The sequence below is a fragment of the Aulonocara stuartgranti genome, assembly GCF_965226115.1.
Source record: "Aulonocara stuartgranti genome assembly, chromosome: 15".
Lineage (NCBI taxonomy): Eukaryota > Metazoa > Chordata > Actinopteri > Cichliformes > Cichlidae > Aulonocara > Aulonocara stuartgranti.
In genome coordinates, this window is record NC_138951.1 from 674,608 (window position 1) to 693,240 (window position 18,633).

General features: G+C 43.1%; 2 protein-coding genes across 2 annotated transcripts; both read left to right on the forward strand.

Annotated features, from left to right (window-relative positions):
• Positions 1 to 2,524: 2,524 nt before the first annotated feature.
• On the forward strand, positions 2,525 to 10,188 carry mcm3 (minichromosome maintenance complex component 3). The gene is made up of 17 exons (XM_082505427.1): positions 2,525 to 2,751; positions 2,995 to 3,107; positions 4,048 to 4,256; positions 4,360 to 4,490; positions 4,580 to 4,818; positions 6,260 to 6,368; positions 6,452 to 6,605; positions 6,853 to 6,984; positions 7,467 to 7,675; positions 7,764 to 7,938; positions 8,019 to 8,145; positions 8,228 to 8,378; positions 8,610 to 8,750; positions 8,835 to 8,938; positions 9,039 to 9,112; positions 9,491 to 9,584; positions 9,670 to 10,188. Exons 1-17 carry the CDS (start codon positions 2,677 to 2,679, stop codon positions 9,866 to 9,868), a joined length of 2,436 nt encoding a protein of 811 aa, XP_082361553.1. The 5' UTR covers positions 2,525 to 2,676; the 3' UTR covers positions 9,869 to 10,188.
• A 1,615-nt stretch (positions 10,189 to 11,803) lies between these two features.
• On the forward strand, positions 11,804 to 17,335 carry il17a/f3 (interleukin 17a/f3). Its single transcript, XM_082504314.1, has 5 exons — positions 11,804 to 12,154; positions 13,991 to 14,059; positions 14,385 to 14,590; positions 14,682 to 14,825; positions 16,645 to 17,335. The coding sequence occupies exons 2-5, from the start codon at positions 14,051 to 14,053 to the stop codon at positions 16,766 to 16,768; spliced, it is 483 nt and encodes a 160-aa protein (XP_082360440.1). The 5' UTR covers positions 11,804 to 12,154; positions 13,991 to 14,050; the 3' UTR covers positions 16,769 to 17,335.
• Positions 17,336 to 18,633: the final 1,298 nt, after the last annotated feature.

The following is an 18,633-nucleotide window of genomic DNA, read 5'->3' on the forward strand; positions in this document are numbered from 1 at the left end:
TATCCAAACCTGCCCTTTATTAAAAACTAAGTGCCCCTCGGTGAGTTCACTCTCGTTAACCACACCCAAGCCTGACTAGCAGGTGACCCAGCCCTACTGCCAGACCTGTCGAAGAAATCACTTAAACAGAACCTATCTTACAAAGTGAAATAGGATAAAAGATATCAAAACCAAACCAAACAAAACCCACGTCAAGCCATCACCTAAAGAAAGTCATTAACACGCAAAGGTTAAAAAGCATTTTCTAAGGCTTTGGGACTCCAGAGAACCACAGTGAAGGTCATTAAATCCAAATGGAGAAAACTATAAACAGTGGCCAGGAGTGGCCCACCTACCAAAGTTGCTCCAAGAGCATCAGCGACTCATCCAGGAGGTCACAAAAGAACCAAAAAAACATCTAAAGAACTGCAGGCCTGACTCACCTCAGTTTAGGTCAGAGGTCATTCAACACCGGGCAAAAAAGGCATCCATAGAAAGGAAGTATTTCAGTGTTATTGCTAACTACTCCTAAGCTAATGTTGTGTTCAGCCTTTACAATACAAATGAGACGTGCATGATCCCTAAACCTCATCCCCAAACACACAACTGTCTGCTGTACCTCAGCCCTCCTGAGATAAGTGACAGATCAACATTTGGTAAGTTCCCCAGACAAAAGACACAAAACAGCCGGCTATGAGATGGAATTATAAACTCACTGAAAACCAAGCAATCAAAAAATAGGACAGAACAGGGAATCACGCCCACATTTACACTAGAGGGATAATATTAAATGAAAAAGATGAAGAATTCTGCAGAAATGACATGCGTGATGCTCAGAATTTGTTGGCTTGATGTGTCGTCCTCGTGCCCCACAAACATGTTTTTGGTTTCTGGCCACACTTTGGTAATTTGACACTAAAATGATTCCTGCGAAATTTCAACCCTTTAGAAACAGTAAATGATTTTGGTGAGGAAATGATGATCACAGGAGAAGAATTAAAATAGCATGATCCAAATATAGGATAATCTTTTGGGAACCTATTAGTCAGTGCATGATGCCAGCATTCAGATTAAAAAAAGGAAAAAGTAATTATTCTGATTATAATACCGATGAGATATTCGTGATTGCAGAGTGGACCAAATATAGCAGGTGAAATTACATTTAAAGGACTTAAATGGGTGTTGATGCTGATGAAAGACATAAAACTGTCTGTGATGATAGATAAAACATGTTATTCACACCTGAAATGCAAAGCAGTGCAGATTAGAAGGTATTTGTAAAAACTAGCAGGCAAAACAACTGGTAAAGACATTAACCTTGTATATAAAATGTATAGAAGTCCATTACTGTATATAGTAACTGTTAAGTCTAATATACCCTAGTAAGCTATAGTACTTTTTCCTTTGGGAACCATCTGTGCAGTTCTGTTGAAGAAAGATGTTGAATCTATTTAATTATTCTTGAAAAATAATTTATTTCTGTGCATTTTTTTTTCACATTGCATCAAATTAAAGTTGATTACATCGATTAAGCATCATGAGGTGGAGGGTGGTTCCCTTTTTTTTTTTTTTTGCTGGGAGTTTGCAAACCTATTAGTTAAGTTGCTTAATATTTCTGCTAAGTACTCTTTAAAACACCAGAATAAGGACGATGTAGTAGGTTTAAGTTTATTAGATTGATCAGTGTTGCTGAACTATGAAATATTTTGGGTGCAGTGTATTTTTTGCATACAGGTATAACAGAATAGCTTTAGTGTTTTGTTTTGTTTTTTTAAACTTGAGTATGAACTTATACAAAAGCAAGATATTTAAAAAAAAAAACAGTTTTATTGATTAAAATCACACTATATCAGATTCATATCGGTATCGGCCGATATCCAAATTTATGATATCGGTATCGGACATAAAAAAGTGGTATCGTGCCATCTCTAATTGGAACTAATGAATTTTTCCAAAATGTAAACTCCAGATCATGAAAATCATCAAGTTCCTTGAAGTCTATAATGTTTGGTCAAAGCACAGATGTCCACATAAAAATAAAAAATAAAATACTGAAAATAGTATATTACTATTTATTATTATAGTACACAGTATGTATGCAAGTTATTATTGTTCATTTTCAGTCTTATTTTATATGAAAACTTTTAATTAAATGCAGATTGTCTGAAATGATGCTTAATGTTTATCAGTGGAAGAGTAAAATGTAACTTTAATTTGAAAGAACACATGCATGCTCCATTTGTCGTTCTTCTTCTTAAAAGTCTTGCTATGTTTTCTTATTACTGTTTATATATTTGACACTAACAGCTTTCTCTTAAAAGCTTCAAATAAATGCAAAAGTCCCACTAAAAAATGTAAACATGTGTCTATGTCGCCATCTGCTGGGCAAACATGAAAAAATCATTTTGTTCATTTTTAACAGCCTGCCACTTCCTGATGGGTTTTCGCGGGAGTTTCTCAGGGGGGCGGAGTCACGTGGTAACACGAGGCCCGCATTGGACAGTTGCACGTTTACCCGCCGACTATGTAAAGCGGTGCGTGCCGAATTGACCAATCGCGTGTCACGCTGAGCTCGCGGGCGGCACGTAGTGGCGCGAAAACCCTTCAGTTGTGCGGCTTGACTGGAGCGGAGCACTCGGAGCGGAAGGCTGTGCGGCATTTTACCGACTTTTCAGTAACAATAACAAAGCGCGCATAATGGCAACCGACGTGGGAGATGACCGGGAGATGAGGGAGGCTCAGAGGGACTACCTGGACTTTCTGGACGACGACGTAAGTCTGTTTTTTTAAATTCGCTTAAAGTCTTTGTTTGGAGCTCAGATGACAAACCATGCGGTCACAACAAAAGAGCTGTAATTTTGTATATTACAGAAAAAAATAATGCTGCTGTCAGATTGCAGATATTAGGTATAAAAAGTGTGCTTTCAAAGTTGATGTTTTTCAGTCATGCTCGTAATTTTAGTCGCTAAGCGACGTCATCAAACGTGTGCCCGTTTCTTCTGTGCATACCTGCAGCAAGACCAGGGCATCTATCAGAGCAAAGTCCGGGACATGATCAGCGAGAATAAGGCTCGGCTCATCGTCAACATCAACGACCTGAGGAGACGCAACGAGGCCCGAGCTGCAAAGTAAGACAGGAAAACTGGCTGATGCCGCACACGAAGCTGTGCTGGGCCGCACACGCAGGACTGCTTGACCCCCCCATGCTTACCTTATTGCTTAAGATACTTACACAAACCTACTGCTCCGATACAGAGAGCAGTGTTACTGAGTTATTACCACGAAAAGGTTTTGAAATGTCCAAAATGACGTCATAGTTGATGGCAATTGGCCTCCCTACAACATTGTGAGGTCCCTACAAAGTGTTATGTTGAATGGTTCCATTAATCTTTACTGTTTTTTAAAAAATAAATATTTAGACGGAAACGCATGCTCAGTTTTTCTCTTCCTGCTTAGGCTTACTTAGAAACTCGACAGGTTTCAAACTCACACAGACTGTATGTAAAGATGGCTGTAGCCATCACCCAGGCTCACACTGAGCTTCACTTATCTTGTTTTGAAACTTGTTATAAGGAGCGAAGGCTGAATCTGGCTGGAAAAACTGAGGGATGCTCAGAGACTGGTGACCTCTTAGACACACATCCAGGTTAATTCAGCCTTTGATGGGACCATGATTTACAAAATGATCATGATTTTGTGCTCAGTATAACTTGAAACAAGCAGCAGGGAAGTGTATACTGAAGTCAAAGTGCTGTTTGCCATACAGTTCAATACTAAGAAACTTTATTTCTGAGACCTGAAGGATCAACGCCCCCTACTGGCCAGCAGAAAGAATACAGGTTTAACGCAGCTTTACTTTGTCCAAAACCAGACTTGATTCATACACATTCTTCTTCCTGTTGTCGAACCTTTGAGCTCGACTCCTGTTTCCATACTGAGTAAGTTAAAAAAAAATCTGTGTGAAGCTGCACTTTGGGTGGAAAACTCGACTTGTGTTTCTCAGGATGTCATAGCCCTTGAAAACACGCGAAAAGCCTTGATAATAAAATCCATGGTTTGACTTTGCAGACTGATGAACAATGCCTTTGAAGAGCTGCTGGCCTTCCAGCGGGCCCTGAAGGACCTGGTGGCCTCTGTTGACGGCACCTACGCTAAGCAGTACGAGGAGTTCTTCATCGGCCTGGAGGGGAGCTTTGGATCCAAGCATGTCTCCCCCCGAACGCTCACCTCCCGACTGCTGGGCAGCATGGTTTGTGTGGAGGGCATCATTACAAAGTGTGAGTATATTGTCTTTATTTATTCGTGTAATCTTTAAGTGTTACAAAGTCTGTATCAAAGTGTGTGGAATGCCAATGCCTCCTGTTTGCTTCGTCCCTGTAGGTTCCCTCGTCCGTCCCAAAGTAGTGCGCAGCGTTCACTACTGTCCAGCCACTAAGAAGACGATGGAGAGGAAGTACACGGACCTGACCTCCCTGGATGCCTTCCCCTCCAGTGCCATTTACCCCACCAAGGTAAATGCGCCTCATTCTCTGTAGACTTGGGTGTGACTGCTGTCTTTATACTTACGCATTTATCTTGTGTCCTGTTTGACTCGAAATAGGACGAAGAGAACAATCCTCTGGAGACGGAGTTTGGGCTGTCCATCTACAAGGACCACCAAACCATCACAGTGCAGGAGATGCCTGAGAAAGCTCCTGCTGGCCAACTTCCGCGCTCTGTGGACATCATTTTGGACAACGACCTGGTGGATGCAGTCAAACCAGGAGACCGGGTGCAGGTGGTTGGGACGTACCGCTGTCTGCCTGGCAAGAAGGGAGGATTCACCTCTGGCACGTTCAGGTCAGCTGGAATAAAATGCTAACTGGGGTTTAACGGGTTTACCTCACTTGCCTACCATTTGTCTTCTAACTAAAGATGGACCGATCCGATATTACGTGTCGGTCCAATACTGACCTAAGTGACTGGATCGGATATCGGAGAGAAATAAAAAATGTAATTCGATCCATTAAATATCAAACAAGCACCTCACAAAACTTGCAACGCGCCGTAACTCGGCTCATAACCGTAGCACGTCGCAGCAGTATGCATCATGTGATAGAGCGGCTGTGGCGTGCGAGACCTGTCGGTGGTCTGGTTGAGCATTTGGAGCTTCGCTAGCAACCCGGCATTTCATCTCCGAGCAAGTGATCCCAGAGAGAAGTAAAGCAAGTGTGTAAGTTCATCTCTGAATGTTTGTAAAGCATTCGCATGTTAAGCTTAACAAGCGATATATGGAGCGACTGCCTCTCTCCCTCTCCTGCTGCTACTTCAATCATGAAACTGATCAATGATCAGCTGATCGTCTCTCTTGTTTGTTTTTGACCCACTTTACACCAGAAAGAGGAAACCAGCAGCTAAGCAACAGCAGCACGTTTAAGCTTGATCAGCTGTTGTTAGAATTTATTTAATATTACTTTCTACTCAAGGATCTTTTTCTACGTAGCTGACGTAACTGTGCAGGGGCGGATCTAGCAAAGTTTAGCCAGGGGGGCCGATAGGGCATGAACAGGGAGAAGGGGCACAAAGACATACTTTTCTTTCTTATTCTCATTTAAAATGTTGAGCTTTTAATAATTATCTGAATCTTACACCCAAAGTTTTAATCTGATGTAAAATGTATAAAGTCCATTATTGTATATAGTAACTATTAAGTCTAATATACTCTAGTAAGCTATAGTACTTTTTCCTTTGGGAACCATCTCTGCAGTTCTGTTGAAGAAAGATGTTGAATCTATTTAATTATTCTTGAAAAATAATTTAATTCTGTGCATTTTTTTTTTTTCACACTGCATCAAATTAAAGTTGATTACATCGATTAAGCATCATGAGGTGGAGGGTGAGGGGTGGTTCCCTTTTTTCTTTTTTGCTGGGAGTTTGCAGCCCTATTAGTTAAGTTGCTTAATATTTCTGCTAAGTACTCTTTAAAACACCAGAATAGGAGGATGTTGCAGGTTTGAGTTTATCAGATTGATCAGTATTGCTGAACTATGAAATGTTTTGGGTGCAGTGTATTTTTTGCATACAGGTATAACAGAATAGCTTTAGTGTTTTGTTTTTTTAAACTTGAGTATGAACTTATACAAAATGCAGCAAGATATTAAAAAACAGTTTTATTGATTAAAAACACACTATATCGGATTCATATCGGTATCGGCAGATATCCAAATTTATGATATCGGACATAAAAAAGTGGTATCGTGCCATCTCTGCTTCTAACCCCTCCCTTCTCTTTAACTCAAAGGACCATCATGATCGCCTGCCACATCAAACAAATGACCAAGGAGGTGTCGCCGTGCTTTACTGCTGACGACGTGGCCAAAATCAGGAACTTCAGTCAGACTCGTTCCAAAGTGAGTCATCTCGCTGCCTTCTCACACGTGGAGGCGTAATCCTAAATGTGAAACTAAACCCTTTAAATCTTCGTCCTTTGTAGGATGTGTTCGATCAGCTCGCTCGTTCCTTGGCTCCCAGTATCCACGGCCACGAGTACATCAAGAAGGCCATCCTCTGCATGTTGCTGGGAGGCGTGGAGAAGGTCCTCGAGAACGGCTCGCGAATCAGAGGAGACATCAACATCCTGCTCATCGGTATGAGGGCGTCGTCCTAGCTCTTGGAGTTGTAGCTCTCGAGTGTGGAAGAGTGAGAGCGTTGCTTTAAGTCAGGACTCACTTTCATGGTGACTCAGATTGTTCTAAATTTCTGGCTACAAGCTTTACATTCACTGAACAATAAAATGTGTTTGTGCCATAAATCAGTATCTGTGAGACTCACACGTGGACATGATGGTGGTTCAGTTCTGATGGGGGGGGTTAATGGTGTGTTCGTGTTTCCCAGGCGACCCATCGGTGGCCAAATCCCAGCTCCTGCGTTACGTTCTCCACACAGCACCCCGAGCTATACCCACGACTGGACGAGGTTCATCTGGTGTGGGTCTGACCGCCGCCGTCACCACGGACCAGGAGACGGGTAACGAATGTCCCCCGAATTTGTTTAGCCTAAACAAGTGAAGGACCTCTGTGTGACTGCAGCCAGCATGGCTATGCTGCAGCGAGCCTCCACCGTGTCAGGTCTCACTGTAGTCAGAAAGCGTTTGACATCTTTGCTTCGTGTCGCCTGTTGTAGCGACGATGGATGCGGCACGAGCAATGTGCTGTTAGCTAACTGTTGGTCTCTGCTAGCATGAGCTAACATGAGACAGAAACGGGGATCAATTCATTTAAAAACATTAACTGGTATTAAAGCCTCCCGCTGACCTGTGGGTCTGCTAACGCCGGCTGCTTGTTGATTTGAGTGGACTCAGTTGTCACTGATGTATTTGAAGGTTAGAATAAAGGTGTTAAAACACGTACGCCACGTGATCGGTCTGTTCAAACGTCGGCATTCAAGTGTTACACACCTGCTGTAAGTGCATTTCTTCCTGCTCAATACCAACATTTGTCCTCCGCCAGGCGAGCGTCGTCTAGAGGCTGGGGCCATGGTGCTGGCTGACCGCGGCGTGGTGTGCATCGACGAGTTCGACAAGATGTCCGACATGGACCGCACAGCCATCCACGAGGTGATGGAGCAGGGCCGCGTCACAATCGCCAAGGCCGGTATCCACGCCCGTCTCAATGCCCGCTGCTCCGTACTGGCTGCTGCCAACCCCGTCTACGGCCGAGTGCGTGACCACACCCACATCTGTCTCTGCCTGCTAGTTGATTTTGGACGAGACCTTTAAAGAAAACTCTGCTTGTCCCTTTCTGCAGTACGATCAGTATAAAACCCCCATGGACAACATCGGCCTCCAGGATTCGCTGCTGTCGCGTTTTGACCTCCTCTTCATCATGCTGGATCAGATGGACCCCGAGCAGGATCGCGAGATCTCGGACCACGTGCTCAGGATGCACCGCTACCGTGACCCCCGCGAACAGGAGGGAGCCGGTACGTCACTCGTAATAGGACGGCGAGATGAGACCGTTTTTGTCCGATTATTAAAACAACAAACGCGTTGTGTGTTTCAGCCATGGCTTTGGGCGGGACCGTAGACGTCCTGGCGACAGACGATCCAGACGCTGCGGTCGAGGAGCACGAGGAGCTGCAGATCTACGAGAAGCACAACAACCTGCTGCACGGAAGCAAGAGGAAGAGGTCTGAGAGCACAAGCGTGCCTTTGTCTCCTGTGTTGATAACGTGCGACTGCAACAGAATAGAAACGTTTGCTTTGTTTCAGGGATAAAATTGTGAGTAAGGAGTTCATGAGGAAGTACATCCACATCGCCAAGGCTGTGACTCCTGTGCTCACAGAGGAGGCGGCCAATCACATCGCAGAGGAGTACTCGAGGCTGAGGAGTCAGGAACAGCTGGGCGCTGATCTGGCCAGGGTGAGCGTGAGCCGACAAATCTCATGTGACGTAGTAAAACCTGATGGTTTCCCAGACTGAAATGTTCACGGGGGTCCTGAAGTTTGAGAAAGTGGAGGCAGCTTGTTTGCACATCTGAAATGTTCCGGGTTGCTTGAGAAGCTGCTGTTTGTGTTCTGGTTAAACCCACTGAGATGCAGATGTGCCCTGATGTGTCAGGACCCGAGTGCTAATCCTCATTCCTCTCCACAGACCTCTCCGGTGACGGCCCGGACTCTGGAGACTCTGATCCGTCTGTCCACGGCACACGCCAAGGCCCGCATGAGCAAAGCCGTGGAGCTGCAGGACTCGGAGGTCGCAGTGGAGCTCGTCCAGTTTGCCTACTTTAAAAAGGTCGGCGTTGTTTCTGCGTCCTGAGCTGAGAGGTCGAGGACCTCTGCCGTTCAAATTTATTCATATTGTTTTTTCTCTCTACAGGTTTTGGAGAAGGAGAAGAAACGTTCACGACAGGAGCACGACTCTGATTCGGAGGAGGAGGAGGAGATGCCCACGCAGCGTTCACAGCGAGCTGTGAGGAAGAGGTAGTGACACATGAACCCAGCCCCCCATGTGATAAACAGCTTTTTTTTTTTTTTTTTAAATGGTGCCTTTGCTTCAGCACTGATGCTTTGTGTCCTGCAGGGGGCGACGTGGCTCTCAGGGCAGTGAGCCCTACAGTCCGTACGACTTCAGTGAAGACCAGGAAGTCCCTGAGAGTGAGCATCATGTGTTGTCACGCCACAGTGTAGTCGGTCGCCTCTTTGGTGCTACAGACCAAATGATCCATAATAAAGTTGCCAACATTACTGTCAGTACTAGTATGTTCCTGTTCACTGCACTGAGCTAGAAAAGCAGGTTTAATATACTTTTTTTTAAATTTGACTCTTATAAAATAGCAAATTTGGCTCATTTATATTTACATTACATTTTAAAAAGGCAAAGTCAGTATCGCTGCCGTGTAATAAAACAATATCATTATGAATTTGCATCACTGTAGGGAAAAGTCTTTGAGCGTGTAGTTCTGCATGGTTCAGGTTTAAGCAGGCTTCATGTTAGGTTCTGCATCAGGTCTCACTTTGGTGTTTGTTCTTCAGTTCAGGCCGGCACCCCGAAACCAGCCAAGCCCAGAGAGGACGAGCCCATGGATGCCTCGCTGCAGGCTGGAGATGCTGAGCTGTCTGCAGAGAGGTGCGTGTGTGTGCGTGCGTGCGCGTGTGTGCGTGCGCCTTTATTTTGAAATGTCACGGCTTCTTTCCTGTCTTTCCTCCCCCAGGCTGAAGGAGTTCAAGTCGTCGCTGTTCGCCGTGTTCCAGTCTGCTCACGCTCAGTCGGTGAAGATGAGCGCGCTGATGGACGACATCAACAAGGAGCGTCAGAATACGTTTGCAGAGGCCGAGGTGCGTGGCGCTTTGGCCCGCATGCAGGATGACAACCAAGTCATGGTGGCTGATGACATCATCTTCCTCATTTGAGACAGAAATAAAATTACTTGGACTTTTAAGAAGCCGTGGATCATAGCGCCCCCCGGCGTTCATCGGACACGTCATCTGTCGCCTCATCGCGTTTGCTTTGGTTTCAGCAGCTCGGCTCTGCAAACTGGGATGAAGATAAAGTCGTATTACTTCCTGCACTTGTTTCAGTTCAGTGGTGGAAACGTTGCCTTAGAGCGTCTTTGGTCACTGCTCCCGGCGCTCTAAGGTTTTTACCTGCGTTTGTCTCTTCTGGGCTTGTATATAGTTGACACGTGTTGTTAAATAACTGTTGTGAAATATAAAAAAATAATAAAATGTCATTGGTGTGAAAAAAGGCTCTTGATTTAAGACTGAAAGCGCCGTACCTGTGCACACACGTGGGGGAAGTGGCTGCATGTGTGGTGCTGGTAATCTCTCCTGCAGGTACACAAGTGTTTACAAGAAGCATTTTAAAATCCCCGATCAATCCACACCTCGGTGTGTGTGGGTGGCAGCTCCCACGGTCGACACAGACCTCAGAACTGTTTAGGAAGTCGGCGTTCAACCTCACCCTTCTCACTTTTTCATTCTGGTTATGTGCTGGTGTCAGTTTCTCAGGTTTGCCAAAGGTCAGATGTGGCAGCGCCTCACAATCACTGCTCTGAGAATAAACTGAACTGCGGCTGCGATCGTGCTGAAGATAAGAGTGTGAACTCGACCTGCCTCAGCAACAGCGTTTCGTTTCTCTGCCACCATCCAGGACGCGGGGCCTTGAGGTCTGAACTCCTACGCCCGATTCAGCCCGTGACGTGTCAGTCGCCGTCGTTCCTCGCAGCTGCAGCCACAGTTCGATCGTAACAAATATTATTTTAAATGGGGCGATTATTCAGTACCGGGTTTGGCATCTTATATTGTCCTGGTCTACTCTGAGTATTTCCACACAGAAAATAAAAGTACAGGTGAAATGAAACTGTAAAGCTAATCGGAGCATGTTTGGTGTGCAGACCACAGGCTGCAAAGAGCAGATTTGGGTGCTGTTTGCAAAAACCCCAAAGATCGAAGCAGAGAAATCTTTATTAACACGAATATGGTGTTAATGTTTCTTCTTTGTAGTTTGAGAAAAAGGAAACGTGTGCAGCATTTTGTATGAGCACATTTCTTACTCCTGTGTGAAATATCGTGTTTGGGACGTTGTCTGCACGACACAGATGTGTGACCGTGTTTTACACACAGCTGCAGACGCTCGCCGTTTTACCTCTGACCTTATCTCCTCGTACATCGCGCTTTGGATCAAACCTCCATACGACCTGTCGCCCAGTTTTTGTGTAATTTGGCGAAGCTCAGCTTCTTCCTTCCTCAAGAACGGCTTCGTGCGAGCCTCCACCCCACTGAGAGCATTTCTGAGCAGCTGAAGGATGTTTTGCTGGTGTCTCTCCTGTTAAGGACGTGACTTTAGGATACTTCTCATTTCTACAAGGACTGGATTAAACATAAAATCAGCCAATGAGAAAAGAGTTTTTTGAAAGACCTTCAGAAATAGAAAATATAAATACATTAGGGCTGAAGACTTTGTTTTACAGTACTGTAAATGACTTTGCAGTGTCATTCTTATAAATCTGATATCAAATCATTTATATATAAACTTTACGTGTATCAGCTTTGTGGTTATGGTAAACCCAGCGCCTCATTTCACATAAAAAGCGTGGGATTCATTAGTTGACCTCATTGACGTGTTTTCAGTTTCCATTGCACGAGTCCATCAGCGGCTCAGCGCTGCTCTGTAATTCCCTTTAACTCACTTTTTTTACCCTAGCTTTCAGAGCCATACTTGTGAAAGAAGCCATATCAATAAATAATCTTGAACTTGGGAATAATTATGCTGTTTGACTGTTACATAACCCGCCATAACTGAGAAATACATTTGGCTGCTGTGTCTGAGTAAGGAAGTGATGCTTGTTCAAAGAACATAACAATACAAAAAGAAATAATCTGTTCATCCTAAATCCACTGAGACTTGAATCAGGTCTTTTATGGTGAGTGTGAGGCTGTTAACACTGTGGCACTCGTTTGTTTCAACCTGATTTACACCAACTCCCATGTAAATGGGAGCGCGTGCTTCCCTTTAACTCCCCGCTCTGTGGTTACATTATTAAAATAGAACATTTTAAAATTGTTTGTTTATATGGAAAAACGGCTACACTCGCCGACTGCACCATAAAGTGAACAGCCTGGCCATAACTTCACTTCAGTTGATATCTCTCTAAAACACTGTGTTTGGGACACTCAGGCTTTGGTTCATTTTTAAAGGTTTGAAACATTAGAGAACTCAGCTTGGCTTTAATTGAAAAGTTTGACACAATGGGATAATAATTAAGTTGTTATTTTTTTCATAGTGTGTCAGTTGAGAAAGCAAGTGTCCGTCTGGTGTGTCCGCTGTAAATATAAGCTAGTTAGCTTTGTTTAGCTTAGCTTGGCTTGACTGGAAATGGGAAAGTCCTCAAGTTAATCCAGCTAAAGAAGTTTACAGCACATTAAAACACACAGCCTACCTCAACATGGACTGTTTATACTTAATGTACAAATGAAACAATCAGAATGTCAGTTTTGGCAGATTTGAACTGCCATAGCTTGCCATAGCTTTATGCTAGGCTATGGTAAGCTAACTATTCCTCTTTAATTAATGAATATCAAGTAGTATCAAAAACTCTCAACAATTCTTAAATTGGTACGACAGCCAATAAATGGACTTTATAGATATGGCGTTCCTGGGCCTGCGCTCTCCTGGAGATCTTGGTTTTGGGATCTGCGGGAGCCGCTCGCCTACTTTGGGGCCACTGCACCGAGGCCTCCAGTTACCACGCAGACCACTGCTGCCTTCACCCTCGGTCCTTCTCCAGCTTCTCGTGTTCATTCTTCCTGATGTTGCTATCAGTTGGTGTTGCTACATCTATCACTAGAGCTGTTTGTCCGTCTGTATCTGGAAGTCCAACGGGATCTTAGCTCGGCCATTCTCAGTCAGAAAGAAACTTCTTTATTTAAAAATGAAGTTTTTTAAAACCCATGTTTGATTGTTGAGTTTCTATAGTACTGTTGGTTTGCCTGATTTTAGATGGCTTTGTGCTTTTACCTGAGCTATCTGGGCCAAACTGGGGCTTCTAAAAGCACTTTACATGAAAGCTAAAGAGCTTGGAAAGAAAGCTTCTTCGGTGTTCTTCAGAAACCATTTCTCCTAACTTCACTATATATGTTACACAAGGAGAGAAGATGTTATCACATGGCTTGCATTTAAGAAGTATGTTGATTCATTACCAGAAGCTGTGTCAGCATTTCCTTGACCTACATTGTTTAGAGTGAGTTTGTGCGTAGGTGTAGTTACTAGCGTACCATTTTCTATGTTTCAGAAAAAACAGAAAAAGTTGATGCAGTTCAGCTTAATTTGTTTGTTCCTGTTTGTTTCTTAAAGTGATAAAAGTTACAACTTGATGTGAGTCGAGATAATCAGAGCTCTGCGGATGTGCACACACACACACACACACACACACACACACACACACACACGCACACACACACACACACACACACACACACACACACACACACACACACACAGAGTAATTGTCACTATTTCACTTTGCTTTTTGATAAACTAAATTCCTTGCAACTGCATTTGAACACCCGTATCACATTTTACACCTTGAATTTGACTTTCACATCAATCCCTGCTAATTTTGTTTGTTGCTGAACATTTCCCCCGATGAAACTGTGAAGCAGATTATAATTTTACCAACAACTTCAAAACGACGGAGGGGTGCAGGACAGCTTCCACACCTTTGTCTGACACCTTCTGAAAGTGTCAACATTGAACGTTTGTGCAGGGCAATTATACTTTTTGTAGCAGGTCAAAATGGGGTCAAATGAAAAAAAAACCCCCAAAGACCTTAAGAGTTTTGAAGATTTCATAGTAAATATGCTACATGATACAATCACACATAACACGCACAGTTAGTCGGCACGGAAACAAAACTCTTTTCGAATATCAGCCGCGTTTCTTCAGAATCGGTGACAGTCAGAGCGGAAATGCATCTCACATGTTGCCAGCACACCAACTCAGTGTGCCGGCGTATAACCGCTGCTCGACTGCAGACGTTACAGGATACCACAGGAGGGCTTCACAGTTACGCTGGGCTTTGAGGCAACACAGTCATGCTGCTGGTGAGTCGAGCTGCTTTATCCTTAACTTTTATCGGTGATTATTAAATTAGAGCCACTTTTAGACAATGTAATGTAAAAAAGTAGCACATTTGATTTCTGAACACTTATTTCATGACGCTGTCCCAAAATCAGGATGCCGACATTTTCCCTAATCTGTAACGCACGGCAGTGATTAAAAACAAAATGCCTTTTGGATTTATTCACTGATTATCCAGCCAACTAGGAACTGGCAGCAGTCGTAAAGTTCTATTTTCTTTGCTCACATGTGTTCTAGCTGATGAAGCACTTTGACACGCTGTGGCCTGCGCGCTCTTGTCTTGCTTAGGTGTTGAGAGCTTTGCTGGTCCTGAGTTTGGCTCCCCTGCTGCACGGCGCCAGGAAAAGCCAGTCGGTCTCAGCAAAGCTGGGGCCCAGAGCTGGACTGAAGGGCAACAGTGTGAGGTTGGTTATAGATCCTTCAGTGCTGCCGCACTTCACCGCAAAATCTCCCTCAAGCATCGCCAACATGTCTCTGTCACCGTGGACGTACATGTAAGACCCTGCTGTTATTCATCTATGTTTCACTGGGCCATGTTAATCTTTAGGTTACAGTTTGTTTTTTCTCTGACCCATCCGTCCGCAGTGACTCGTCCGTGGACTCTCGTTTGCCCAAGCATATCTCAAACGCCCAGTGCCTCACCACTGGCTGTCTGAGTCCACAGGGGGGAGGGGAGGATAGAGGCCTGGAGGCTAAACCCATCAAGTACGAAGTTCTGGTCCTCCACAGGTGAGCTGCTGTGGAAAATACTCGCTTTGCACTTGGTTTTGTTTTCATCAGAACAGCTAGAATTGCTCTTGTGTTCAGTTTCAGTTCATTTGCAGACAGCCCTGATAATAGAAAGAATCCAGATTGAAGCTCGTTGAGCACAAAGTACATAAAGAGACAACAGCCACAGAAATGTAGGAGCTCAGTGCAGGGATACAGTTTTCACCATCATCATCGGTGAAAGCTGTTCTACCAACGGAGCGCAGTCACAGACAAACACGGCGCTGGCGCTTGTTGGACATTTCTCTCCGTACTTCACGTCCTGATATGACTGCGCAGGTCTCAAACAGGAAGAAGCAGCAGGTCTTTCCACTTAACCTAGAAAACAGGAGCCGCTGGGTGTTTCCATGCCGATGCCGACTGACCACATTTTCTTCCTCACAATTTCTTTCTTAATATTTTAAACTTTTTAAAATCATCAGCTAAATTCAAAAACTGTAGATACGTTACAAAGTGTATCCAATGTTTTTCAATTAGTGTGCGGTGATCACTCGGACTTTAGTTTTCAAAGAAAGGACTCGTTTTGTTTCAAATGTTATTCGTTTGTTGTTCAATAAATTCTGTGGTTAGTTTGTTTGTCACAATGTGATGCGCAACATTTAGCTTTGAGGGTTTTTTCTCTCCAAAACTTTGTCATGAGTGGCATTAAAAATATTTTTTTACTATTTAGTACTAAACGTTACTTTTAAAAAATACTTTACATTACAGTATTTACAATATTTAATAATTTATACTACTACTACTACTAATAATAATAAATTAATACCCTGTCATTAGCCCTTTGGTATTTTTCCTTTACTTTTACTAAGTTTACTTTTTAATTAAACTATTTTTAAAACTATTTTTTAGTATTTTAATACACTTTGTGTGGATATGAACTGAAATATAAATCATTTTGAATCTAGTCTTCAAAGAAATCCCAAAGAGCTGCTTGTGTTGATCTGGACGTCGCGTTTTCAGTCGGACGTTTCGTCGCTCATCCAACTTCCTCAGAACAGAATCCACATTTTGGGATTTCCTTGCCTGGATAAGCATCAACACGTCTTTAAAGATTGTTTTCTCACACGTTTGTCACTCGGACCTCTTCCCAAACATCAGCGAATGAATGTGGGCGTCTGGTAGCTGAATAATGTTGAGGGTTTTTTGTTTGTTTTTTTAAAGTTTTGTATTTAGATCAACTATATTCCTCAATTTTCCAAAAGATCCATCAAATGAGTCTGCAGTCACCAGGTATCACTGTTTGATAAACACAGTTTTAGAGGGTCCACGAGTGGGCGACGTGGATTCTTCAGCCTAATCTGTAACGTTGTGATCAGGGCCGTCCCATTTTGTGCTTTTGTCATCAAATATAGCTCCATATCACCCGGGCTGTTTGGCACTGTTGTCATGCTGCAGAACCAATCAGATCCATCCTTTGTGGCAATCTGTGATAAAAACACAAACATCCTGAAAAACCGCAGTGCAGGTTGTGTACAGTAATGTGTTAGTTAGCAGGTCAAAGGCATTTCTATAGAAGCAGAACCACAGTATACATACAGATGTACGTTCTGGTTTTTCACTGTTGTTTCCCATATAAACCACATTCAAGACAAAACAAAGATGTTTAGAAAGTCGTTGCATAGCTTGCAGCCTTTGCAAAATACGTGTAACTGAATTAAACTGAGAGCCTTCATTTCATTTATCTCCCCCACATTATATAAAGCCCCTTCAAACACAGTGCTCTCGAAGGGGCTGTAACCTTTCAGTTATATATTTACAACTCTTTCCTGCATCACCACAGGGTCCTCAAACCGTCTAAGAAAAAAGGGAGGAAGGCGAGGAAGCAGTACATCTTCACACTGGGGACAGAGGTGATCACAGCTGGCTGTACCTGTGTGAGGCCCACTGTCATACCTCAGGGGTAGGAAGGCGACGACTTGTGATGAACGCATTTCTTTCAGCACGCTGTTTTTACCCTGTACTAACCTGCATTCTGCAAGTTTGCTTTAAGTTATAACAGGTTCAGATATGAAAGTAAAATGTGTAACATGAAAGAGTCATTTTTGACCTGTGTGATGTTTTAGTGCTTGCGTTTCCCCGTCTTAGCTGTTAGCAGTAGGGCTTGCTTTGTGACTCTGATAGCTTTAAACAGCTGCAAAGTGTGTGTCTGCCCCCTTGTGGTCGCGAGGGCTTTATTGTAACTTTAATCAGAGATGGTAGACGAAAGAATGTGAGCCTTGAATTGTTGTTGACATTATTTGTACATGATAAATAATATTAATTTTGTGGATATGTGTCTTTTTTATATTTGTTCCTATTTTATTCCTAATTCGGTATTTTGCTTTTTACATTTTATACGAACTATTTTCATTTCATTGTAAACATTATAATTCATAATTAAAAATGTGTATCTTTAACATCTGAATCAGCTGTGACACAAATAATAAACTCAGGTCAAATTATCTTTATGTTAATAAATGCATTTCACAGTATTTTTAATGACAGCATTATTTTTTGTTGGTTGCTCCTTTTTTTGTAAAATATTATAGACTCACATACATGTAACTTTCATTTTAAGCTAAATATTAATTGACTATAGTGGCACTCGATGTCCATCTGCAAGCTGCCTTGCAACCCACCTTCATCCCAGCTCATCCTTTCTGCAAGTAAGTGCTTATGCGATACCCCCAGCCCCTGGGAGACACCTTTGACTGCTTTTTCCCTTGTAGGTCGCAGCTTATCTCTGCCTGCCCCAAACTATGATGTAGTTTTAGTCATAATTTAAGCACCTAAACTCATTTAGGGTCAGTCTATTTTTTGCCAGCTGAAGATTATCGAATACTAAATCTGAAGTTGATTCAGTCGACTAAAATATAAATACATAAAAGTTTGTGTTTTTACCGAGAGTTGCTCTACACGTTTTACAAAGTGTCTTATTTTCTTTGACATCAGTTGCGAGATGTGTCCACTCTTTGCTTTCTCCTTGGCATCGACATTTTTTATGCTTTTTCAGGAGAAACATAGAGCATGAGAGCTAGTTGTACTTCCACCTCCGTTTCCTAGGGACTGAATGGTGTGCGTGGTAAACTTTGCTACACGAGGAGCTTACTTCTGATTGGATCACTTCCAAACTCCTCCCACCTTTCTACATGACTTGATTCGATTCGATTGAATCTCGTCTCTCCAGAATTTTCTCATCTCATTTTTATTCCGGGACAAAGTCTCGGCACATTTCATCCTAGTTTTTCTACAGATTGCATGCAGTTGCAAACTGATAGCAGACTGAATGTCTTATGGCCATTTTATCACCACCCTGGTGAACCAACGTCGCTTTGCAAGTTGAATACACAGAGTGGCAATCATTGTGATTGTGCTGTGATATCCCAGCTACCAGTGTTTGTCTGTCACGGAAATCAGTGTCAAAAATATCACCATCAAATCTGAAAATTATGAGAAAGTTCGAGTTCAGCCAAGCTGCTTTTATTGATCATGCCAAATAGGTACAATCAACCCAGCCTTGAAGATATACAGCAACACACAGTTACAGCAAGTACAAAGCCCATGTACGACTCCCCCGTTACAGCGCAAACATTTGAGACACTTCAATCAAATCAGCATGACCAAACCACTTAAGCACATTTGATCCCCATTTTAATGTTTTAGGTTGGAATTGCTGTGAAAACCATAAACAATCAGAGACACCAAAGCAAGTCAGTCAGATCACAAATCGACCCACCGAAGCCAGAAATACGTCTAAACTGTGAACTGCAGTCAGTCACTGTTTCACCTC